At 39.6% G+C, this 11,089-nt stretch overlaps 1 protein-coding gene across 1 annotated transcript; it reads right to left on the bottom strand.

Moving 5' to 3' along the window:
• Window positions 1-812: 812 nt before the first annotated feature.
• On the bottom strand, window positions 813-5,660 carry fbxo15 (F-box protein 15; the record flags this gene model as incomplete). Its single annotated transcript, XM_080515260.1, has 8 exons — window positions 813-1,079; window positions 1,178-1,302; window positions 2,101-2,246; window positions 2,849-2,931; window positions 3,066-3,195; window positions 3,294-3,497; window positions 4,883-5,116; window positions 5,533-5,660. The coding sequence occupies 8 exons, from the start codon at window positions 5,658-5,660 to the stop codon at window positions 813-815; spliced, it is 1,317 nt and encodes a 438-aa protein (XP_080371386.1).
• Between the last annotated feature and the right edge of the window lie 5,429 nt (window positions 5,661-11,089).

The raw sequence follows: 11,089 nt of genomic DNA, 5'->3' as shown, positions 1-11,089 counted from the left end.
CAGTTTAAACTGTGCAGATCCAAATGTTCACAGGTATACATGAGTCATACATCAACAAAGACTCACTTTGAATCATACATTTACCACCTTACCTTTGTGTGGCTTAAACACACACATACAAATATATTTGATCAAAATATTGCTTAAGGAAGCACATTTGGATATCTTAACCTATAAAGAAAACAGGTTAAGAATGCTCATCTTCTCTGTATCGGCTGTGTGCAAACAGCAGGAGGGACATGAGAGAGACCAATATTATTGATTTGCAATTACATTTAGGATTCATCCATTGTTAGTGGAGCTTGTAAAGTCCATGAAATCTATTCACCCACTAAATTCTAGGCGTAGGATACAATCTCGTAACTACTTCCTGCTGAATATCCTTAATGTATAAAACAAACAAACCTTCATGGAAAGTGTTTTAACTATTGTGTGCAACTGCTGTCAATCTCTTACATTACAATTTTTTTTCTTTCCATTTTCTAAAATTTGCTGTTGATTGTACAGTTGTTCCTCCTGCTGACTGTTATTTTAGTTTTCTTCACACTTAAGTCTCTCATATATTTCATAGATACACTAAATTCAACAAGACTATCCAATTACCAAAAAAATAACAGAAATAATCAAATATGACTTATGGAGTCACACATTAATTGAAAATTATTTATTCAGAGTTAATTTGGTTTAATATACAATAGATACATCTCACAAATCAACATAACTTAAAACACTTCAATTTACCATTCAATAAACTTTATCAAATGTTTATTATCAATGTGAACTTGTCTATGTACAATAGAAGTGTATTTATATCAGTACGTGCAACTGAAATGCTCATTGACCCTGCAAACACTCACATAGACGATTAAACTGATAAGGAAAAACTTCTGCTCTTCCTTCATCCACACGAGCTTCATTTTCACCCGCGTGTCAGAGTCTTGATAGTGGATCAGGTAGTGCTCACCATCATAGTCGTAGGAAACGGAAGATTCCTCCCGCTCCATGAACACGGGAGAGCTGACACACTTGAAGGGTTCTCTGAATTCGTCCAGCAGAGTCATGCTCATTATGCAGCAACTCTGCCAAGAAAGCTAACATGAATACGTGTTCATGTTTTTGTTTTTTTGTTGTTCCTCTGCATAGTCATCAGTGTTATGACTTCATGTACATCCAATACCTGTATGGTTCCCTGCAGGGCCTCACATCGCCATGGTAGGAAGACGTTGTCTGACATACGTGTGTGCTGGGACAAGTTTGTCCCACTAATGGCAGTAAATTGGATCAATCCATCAGAGATCTGACCTGTAAAAGACAGTAAATAAAGTAGAACCTTAGAGTACAATAAGTGGCTTTTTGCTGTCGGCTTATAAATTACGTAGCAGGCAATTTCAGAACAACACACATATAATGTCTTTGTTAATGTGGATGACATATGTATGGGCATTTTTGCAAACTCAAAAATTTATTTATTCCTCTACGTGCAGTAAAATGCAGAGAAGCATATTCTTCAACACTATATTAAGATGTTATTAAGGTTGCAGTAAAGCATTGTCTCCAAAGGATGGTCTTTGGGGACCCCCTGCATTGGATGTTTCAGATGATTCTTTCTCCAGCACACATGATTCAAATGAATGGCTCATCATTAAGCTCTGCCGAGGACTGCTAACAATGTATTACTCTGAATCAGGTATACTGGAACAGAGAGACACCGAGAGAATGTAGAGGTGAAAACCTTTAAAGATTAGAATGCACTGCAGAAAAAGAAATGTATTAAAAAAATATGATTATGTATTATCATGAATATTATATAATGGAAATGTTTATATTGTACACAATTGGCAAACAAGTTATTGAAGACTGCAAGCGTATTTGTATATTGATTTGTGAAATGTAACACTTCTCACTTGTCTTTTTCTGTTGGTCTCTATCGGCAACTTAACAAACATCTGGATCTAACACATTAGCACATAAGCGTCATAGGCATCAAACATCACATCAAACTTTTTCTCAAATAATTGCCCCATTTGGAGTTCTGGAAATAAATGTTTCGTCACCTTTATTAACATTATGACAGTGTAAATATGATGATAAATAAATTACTTCTGCGGCAGAAGAGAGAGGAAAAGCTCTCGGACATGAGCTCGCATACAGTGTTGTGGAGACAAACGTGGAGGTGGTAACCATGGAGACCATATTCGGGATCTGTATCATCAAAAGGAGGTTTGACTGTTGGGTTTACGTAGGGACTGGAAATAGAAAAGAAAAAAATAGGGAAAGCATAGAGTGAACTTGAGCTACAGTTTGAAAATGGAGCATCAGGAGAAATACATTTCATTGAATAAAGCATTTCATTAAGTTTATTAGTTGTGTGAACTGCAATCCAAATATACTGTAACTGGACTGTGATGTCAAAGGCAGCCAGAAGAGGGAGCTATATCCACACCAAACCAGAGAACAAGTCTCCCAGCAGGGCAACAGATAAAGACACTTTATAGGTATTGCACTGCTTTCTTACATTGCACTGTAAGAAAAACAACCAATCACTATCTTGAATTAGGATTCTTCATCCATCTATTTTCTATCTAATCTCTTTAAACATATTCTGAATATAAAATAAGAAGAACAGAGGATTCTGACTGCAGCCTTGTCATAATATTCATTGGTCTAGCAACTGGCAGCTATGCTGAGGCATCACATGTCAAATCATAATGAATCATCGACGGGTTAGAGCAGGAGCAACAAATGGATCCTGTCAGTTATCACATTCTCTGATTTGGAGCCATGAAGGAGACACAGTGAACACCTGCGCGGCATGTGAGTAAGATGCACCTGTTCTACTGCTGCTTACCAAACAGGGGATCCCTGAGTGCTTCTCTCCACTAACTTTTCGAAGTGGAGGGTGAACATGATGAAGGCAACGGAGGTCTCCCCCTGCAACAAGAGTCATACTTTACTTGTAATTTGCTCCGCATTTTGACATTAAAAGAATATCCATCACAGTTGTTCGGCTGCTATGAGCTAACAAACAATAATTACATCCCCTTGACTGGCTGTGAAGTAATTACTTTCCAAACAGCGATGGCAAAGTCCGGCTGCAGCAGCATCAGCTCCACTAGACTGTCCTGGCCAATGACCTGTGCCCTTTTAGTAAGTGTCTGCACGTCTACCTTTGCCATCAGGGACCTAGCGCTGGGTCTGATAGAGCAAACAAAGAAAGAAAACATTTGGTTTCCCTGAGAGAAGAGGAGACTGCGACACTGAGAGAGGCGAAGATGGATGAGGGTTGTCTTTACGTCTTTAGGATACACCAGTTGAGGGCTATCCTCCTGACACCATGGAGTTGAAGGGTTGAAATCTGCTGGTAGTTAGGCAAGGAGTCTCCTGCGCTCCAGCACAGTGTCACCGAAGTCTGGGAAAACTGGGACCAGCTGAGCTCCAAAGTGTTCTCACGACCTGCCTGATCGGTGACCGTCAGTTCCCAGGTCATGTGCAGGTTCCTACAGAAAGAAAACAATAATGCAGAATTTGACCAGTTTATGATTTGATATGGTTTTTCCATAACACATGTCGTAACATAAAGTAAATCAGGACACTTTTTGTACAAGAATAGCCTCATAAAGACACAAATTGTATTCCACTACAAAAATTGTACCATTTTATTATGTTAATATTTTACCAATTTGTTTGAATTCAGTCGAATTAGGAAAATAGTGAGTTTAATGGTAGTTACATTTGTCAGCAACAGCAGGGAGTAGTACGGCTCCTTTTAAACCAGTCTCGCAAATGAAATGATATGCAGCGAATGAAATAGAAACCAGCTGTTGTAATGAATCTCTTGATCCAATTCTGTCTAAACTGTGATTCAGGGCTGCCCCTACTGTGATGCAGCCGGTGTCTTGCTGAGGAACCATCCAATATCAATTAAGTGGGGGAACAAAGCCAAAAACTGGAGCAGCCCAAGAGGCCCGATGACCCAGGGGATTTAGCCCAGCACCGTGTATATGTGTGATTTCTTGTGAAATGATTATTACCAAGGTAAATCGCATGCTCCTCAGTGTCTCTAACAGACGAACCCCAATGGGGAATTGTCTGAGTTGGTGGGAGGAAGGAGGAAACAGTAATGTGTGCATGTACACGTATGTGTGTGCGTACGTGTGCACTGTGAATGAGGGGTTGGGGGGCTAAGTAATTTATTTCAACAATTCAGACAGCCTCTGCAAAGAACACAATTATTTCTTACTTCCCCTCTGTACCACAGCGACTACCGCAGAACTCAAAATTGAGTGCTGCACAGCCTCTAATCAGAGGTTATAAAAACACAGCAGAAACCACGGTGGAGGTGGTGGGAGAGCTCTCTCTGGTGTGCTGGCATCCCCCTGAGCAGACATCACGTTCAGACAAAGACCTCCTTTCTCACCTTTAATAAGAAAGTGTCATTAAGTGCAATATGAAAAACAAACCATACTTTGTTTTTGATTCCCCCGCAGCTTCAAACTGTCCTCTCGTCTCTTTCCCTTGAACTTTCTCAACAGCGAGGGGGGAAATCTCTAAAGTTTTAGTGTTTGTTAACAAAGCGGAGATGCCTCCTAAAGCTGCCTCGAACAGATGGCAAGCACAGATCAAGGCATTTTCCTATACAGCATGATAAACACTTCTCCTCTCAGTAGAAATAAAAGATAAAAAAAATAATAATTGGCAGAATGCTTAACAGAGAGATAATCATACATTTCATCCCTCTTCAGGACCGAAGAGGCTTGAATTTTAGACAAATCAAAAGACACTTGGACCACTTGTTTACTTGCATCTGCTCAACCAAGTACAGCAGGAACATTTACCTAACACATGACGTTTTTCTAGTACTTCTACTATTCATCTACCGTACCTTAGTGCCTGCTCGGTGTGGACGGGCAGCCCAGTGTGAGGGCTGATGGGCTGAAGGAGTCTTTTCCACTTCTTCATGTCAAGAGTGTCTATCGTCTTAAAGTACAGCCTCTTCCAATAGCCCGTAGCTCCATCGTGCAGCTCCATCGTGTCCATCATGTCCACGAGCCCGAGCCTTCGTCTTCCTTTTCTATACTTGCTGAACTCTGCAACGTATATCTTGTTCCACAGAATGCTGCAATGGTGGTAATTAGAGAACAATGCATGTGTTGTAAGCACAAACAATAACATTATGTCATTAATAAGTGATTGAATTATGTTATAGAGGTCTGTTAGGCAATCCTAATGCAAGTCAGGCAATCTACATTTACAAACTTTCCAGGGGGAAAATGTATGCTTGTGAAAATTTTTAATACTAATTGATTTGTCAGTATTCAGAACACTGATTCAGAAGGTCAAAACAATTTTAAACAGGAACATTTGCTTTTTCGTAGCCTTAAGTAACTATTTATTTTTAATGAATGAATGAGGATAATTGAAACATCCTGTCTTGCAAAAACACTCTTTACTCATTGATGGATTAGATTAAACACACTTGTGTATTTATCATGCTGTATCTGTTGCATCTGACAAACTGTGGATGTTACTTACTTATCATTGGCAAGCTGATAGAAGAGCTTATTGATGTGGCTGATGCTGAAAAGTGCCGAGGCATCCAGGTATGACAGAATCTTAATCAGTATCTCAGGTGGCAGGCTATAGAAAGGATAATTAGACATCACTACAAAGGAATGACACAAGTGTTTTCATGCTTCATGTTGTTCAGTTCGCAGTCTACGCGATCAGTTTTAAGCAGGAAACTTGGCAACCTTATTGTAGGGCCTTAACAAGAAATATATCATATCAGTGTTTGTCTTTAGAAAAAGAGATTGAACAAAACAGGAGTTATTTATGAAGAAATTGTAGTGGAAACATAAACATAAATCACAATGAAAATCACAATGAAAAAAATAATGTTTTTAATACAGTTTTGTAGATTAGAGATGTTGTTTATATCTGTTAATGAGACATATTTCAAATTCCTGTCTGCTTGCTCCTGCCCAGCCTGATGATGCCAATGCTACCCAATTAATCCACTTGAGCGAGTAATAAATTCATGCTCGAAAAAGCTGCCTGGTCTATCACTGACATCTCAAAAGGTAAATGAATAAATCATAGGTGTAGGTGTTTTAACAAGGTTAACGATACATATTTCACCTCAGGCTGAGTTAATCTCATGCAGACTCGAACAACTGTGGACATGCATGCTGTTTTCTCAGGTACCTTCTTAGTATTTGTACTGACGGTAATAAGGCCAGGACAGGTGAAGGGAAACTTACAGTAGCTTTATGTTACTGCCCATGAAAAACTTATAATGAAAACATATAGTTTGTTTAGCACTCTTGCCTCACAGCAACAACATTGTGTGTTCAAATAGTGGCCAGTTTGCGTGTTCTCCCCATGTGTACGTGGCAATGCCAGTGTGTGTGCTCGTCTGTTTCTCTGTGTTTGTCCTGTGATGAACTGGAGACCTGTTCAGGGTGTATCTTCCCCTTGCCCATAGTTAGCTGGGAATTGGCTCCAGTGCCCTGCGACCCTGAACAGGATAAAGCGGTACATAAAAGATGGGTGGATGGGTTTTCTGAGAATTTGGCATTACTCTGTGAAGAGTAATGCCACAGAAATTTGAGGGGAGAACAGCAGCAGGAAAAGGGAGTTGTTAGTTCCTTTTACCTTATCGTGATATAATCTTGATCAGACAGACAGACAGACAGACAGACAGACAGACAGACAGACAGACAGACAGACAGATAGATAGATAGATAGATAGATAGATAGATAGATAGATAGATAGATAGATAGATAGATAGACAAACGGGGGTTACAGAAGTTATACTTATATTAGTAAATTTCTCCTTTGTGAGATCAATAAAGGCTTATCTTATCTTATACATGTGATGAATCGCTTAAACACACAATTTTTATGCTGAATGTATTGTAAGTGTAATGGAGACAAGTTAAAGTAAAGTAAAAATAAGCAAAACCATATGTGCAACAGTTATGACAATTGCAGACTATAAATGAAGGTATCAGACAAGGAATTTGTGGTCAGTTCAATATGGTTCAAGTTCTCTGAGGTGGAGCTCATCTGCACAATTTTGGATTGTTAAAAATACAGATCTGTATGCATCAAAAAGAAGACGAATGAAATACCAATGAATAAATGGACTTAAAGTGTAAATTTGTATTCATCATTGATGAAAAACCATGGTGAAGGATGAATAATGAGAGATTTTATGACACTGATTAAATCCACATTTTAGAACCACTAAAATAAAGCCACTGAATAAAGAAACATATAGGCTACAGACATGTATGTAAGTGAGCTGGCTTCTGATGACCTGTGACGTTTACAGCCGAACTTCAACAGAAAAGGATTGTTAACTTTGAGCATGTAGTGAACTGTCCTCCACCGACATTTTTTTTTTTTTTTTACTGCAGTAATTGTGTTTTGTGGCAATAACTCCTTAAACTCAGAGAGCTATAAAGCCTTGACTTGCCACGGTTTGTGAAGATAGTCGGGCTGAAGTGCTGAATACCACAGAGGTTAAATTTTTTTATAAACAAATACATACATATATATTTGAGCTGTTCTTGACAGATTACCTTCCATACAATTCTGAGTTGAGGCTGGAGATGATTTGTTGGCTTTTTTCAGCGTCCTGGAAGCAACCGCTTTCGACCCTGTTGCCATGTTTTAACGATGTTTCGGATTTACTGGAATCTCCTTCAGCGTCCCTTGTTGTTACTAGCAACACGCCGGAAGTCATAGGAAGTAGGTCACGAGTTAACAGGAAACCCACTTGGTTCGAAACACCGGTCCAGTACAACTTGATGACAGATACAGTTACATTTCTTACATGTCTACTTTCCAGGCCGTAAAGACAACTTCCAGGGTGGAAATACCATTAAGTAGGCCAAATAAAGCACGTTTCTTGTTATTTCACGGTAAACTAGTCGGAGATTACGTTGAATAACTCTGCGTCACGTTGCCATGGCGACAACAACGCCACTTCCGGGTCGACGGTTAAATAAAATCCTAATATGAAAGAATTGATTGAAGTCAAACTACTCTGCACCAGCCGATGATTTTTGGTTTCAATTCCTTTCAACTTTCAACTTAGTGCATGTACTCCATGTACAGTCCTTCCATGAAGTAAATCACCCCTGTTTGCATTTCTCATAAAGAAAACTGGCTGGTCTGAATAGAGAACTCCTCATCAAAGAACATCTGAGACTACTAAAGTAAACTAAACTACTAAAGTACAAAGGAATGGCAACAGACACAGTTTTGTAAAGGGAGTTTTTTCAGGACATTACAGACCTTGAATGCCAATTTTAGTATAAGAGTAAAAAATAGCCCTTCAAAAGCCATTCATGTCCTTTGAGAAAATTACTTTATACATTGCCATTATATAGACCTTTTTTATGACTTGCCTCTCTGAAATTGCTTCTTTGCCAGTCTTCTCTTGTTCAATGTGAAAAAATATCTCAACTAGAGTCTCCCATTGATATAATATCCATCTTGGCTTTTTGGCCAAGTCTTTATAGTTGCCCTTTTTAACATTTTTATCATACAATGTATCCGATGAATTCAATTAAACCAATAGATATGTGAACGAAAGTGCATACAACAAATATACAAAAATTACATGTACTTATTAAAAGTGCAACTGGTGATTATTGGTGGATGGGCTGGGTAGAATGTTGGGTCACAGCAGTTTTAACAAAAGTTGATTGGAAGGGGCAAAGTTTGGCTGTAATGGTCAACAAGCAACATGGATCGGTGCAGCTTTCAGAAGATTGTCGAGACAAGCTTCACATAATAATGAACTGAAGTTCGAGTCACTGCCCCATGAGCCACCATACAAAGTTTGTGTCGAAGAGATTGATGAAATGATTGTATTTCCATTCCAAATCTGCCTGAACAGGGAGTTATTTGACACGAACAGAACAGGAACTCAACTAAGTCAAAGCAACATACCAGGAGCTTTCAGAAGTCATCGTGCTTTTGTTTGTCATATAAAAACATATTTGCTTGAAGTTTCAATTTTTGTATTGTGAAGTCATTTTAAGTTGATACTGTAAAATGTTTAAATATTTTGATATACTTGTTTTCTCCATGGGCCATGAGTTCTGTTTATCAAGATGAAACAATAAGGCTTGAAATGTTTCAGGAGGTTGCACTCAGATCATTGTACCGATAAAAAAATATAGTATAGCATTTGGCTTGTTTGAATATAGAATGTTTGGTTTTCCATGTAGGGAAGTGCTGTTGCCCAAAGATATGTACACAGAAAAGTCAACTCTCAAATACCCCTTACTGCATTCTTTAGTAGGTACAGTACAATTCGATTGAACTATTCTCTGTGTTACCTATAAAGCTCCTCATCATGGTGCAACTTCTCCTCTAGGAACAGGCTAGATTGTTGCTATTTGCTTCCCCGCACATGTGAAGATAGAGGTCACATCTCACTGATGTAAGATTCTCTCTCTCATCTCTCCCTCTCTCTCTCCCTCGTCTCCTCTCTCCCTCTCTCCCTCTCTCCCTCTCTCCTCTCCCTCTCTCCCTCCTCCCTCCCTCCCTCTCCCCTCCCTCTCTCCCCCTCCCTCCCTCTCCCTCTCTCTCTCCTCTCTCTCTCTCTCTCTCTCTCTCTCTCTCTCTCTCTCTCTCTCTCTCTCTCTCTCTCTCTCTCTCTCTCTCTCTCTCTCTCTCTCTCTCTCTCGTCTCTCTCTCTCTCTCTCTCTCTCTCTCTCTCTCTCTCTCTCTCTCTCTCTCTCTCTCTCTCTCTCTCTCTCTCTCTCTCCCTCCCTCCCTCCCTCCCTTCTACATCTGTGACACAAAATCACAAATGAAGTTTGAGAGTATGACCTCATTTCCAATAGGAAGACACTCATTTCAAACTGCACACAGATGGATGGGCAGACAGATGGACAGGAAAATATATTATTTGAAACTGGCTATTTCTGACTTGGTGAAGCATATTGATGGTGTGACCAAAGTGGACATCATTGGATCATATTCATTACATGCATAATATTAGGAGTAGAGCTTCAATGTATATGAGAGGTGTGTGCTGAAATTGTGCAACGAAAATGAATTTCCATTGGGTCAGAATCAAACCAAATCACCAGAGGACTCAGGCATATGTATAATATAGAAAGAAAAGCAACAAAAATGTACAGACCTGAGGAAAAGTCTTGGCTTTGCAAAAGCAGATGGCCTGCTTTAAGACCATCCCATAATCGACCTCCCCATTTCTGGAAGCCAGTAGGCTCTGCTGGCTGTCAGGGAAAATAATCATAACGATGTTGTCAGTCCAGCTGATCAGCTTGCTGATGGAAGTGAAGTCCCTTTCAGGCAACAGCAGCCCGTGGTATGGTAATGCCGTGTAGGCCACATCCCTTTTCCTTGCATGTCCCCGTACTTGACATTTGATGTTTTCAGTAGCTATGTGTCCTTCTGAGAGCCCGAGGACAGTTGTGGCTCTTGGATACCTGATGTCACTCTTCCGCTTGGTTTGTCAGTAAGCTCTGACAGTGCAATGTGTGTCAAATGGGACTGAGAACGAAGGCTCGCATTAACTATGATAAAGTCTAAAATAATGGCTTTCCTTCTGAGTGGATGAGTTTGCATGTACCGAAGCATCAAGCAAATATTTTTCAAGTCACAGATTTTATTTGTGGGTCATATTTTTCCAATCTGATCACTGTGACATGTTATACCTTCTGAATTGTTTTGTCCTCTTACGTAATGCATTAAGTTGCAAGTCGATAGACTACAAATCCCATGTGTATGTATAGAACGGAATACATATTTTGTCCAACTATTTACTCAAGTGAATGGGGCAGTAGACAGTTTCTGTCCAAGTGAGTGACATGCTATTGTAACCCATATCTTTAAGCAGGAAAATGACATCTCATTAAAGGGCTTTTGTGAAAGTCCACCTCTTATGAAGCCCGCTTTCAAACCACTCAAGAGATGTGTAACCTTGATGGGGACCCTCTGCACAGCTTATCAGTGATGACGACATGTTCAGGATTTGAAAAGAAAAGGAGAAGTGCGGTAACGAGAGGTGCAGGTCCGTCTTACTTTAGTGAGTCATTT

The sequence above is a fragment of the Blennius ocellaris genome, assembly GCF_963422515.1.
Source record: "Blennius ocellaris genome assembly, chromosome: 19".
NCBI lineage: Eukaryota > Metazoa > Chordata > Actinopteri > Blenniiformes > Blenniidae > Blennius > Blennius ocellaris.
Note: the sequence above shows the minus strand (reverse complement) of the source record. Positions and strands in the feature narration are given on the sequence as shown.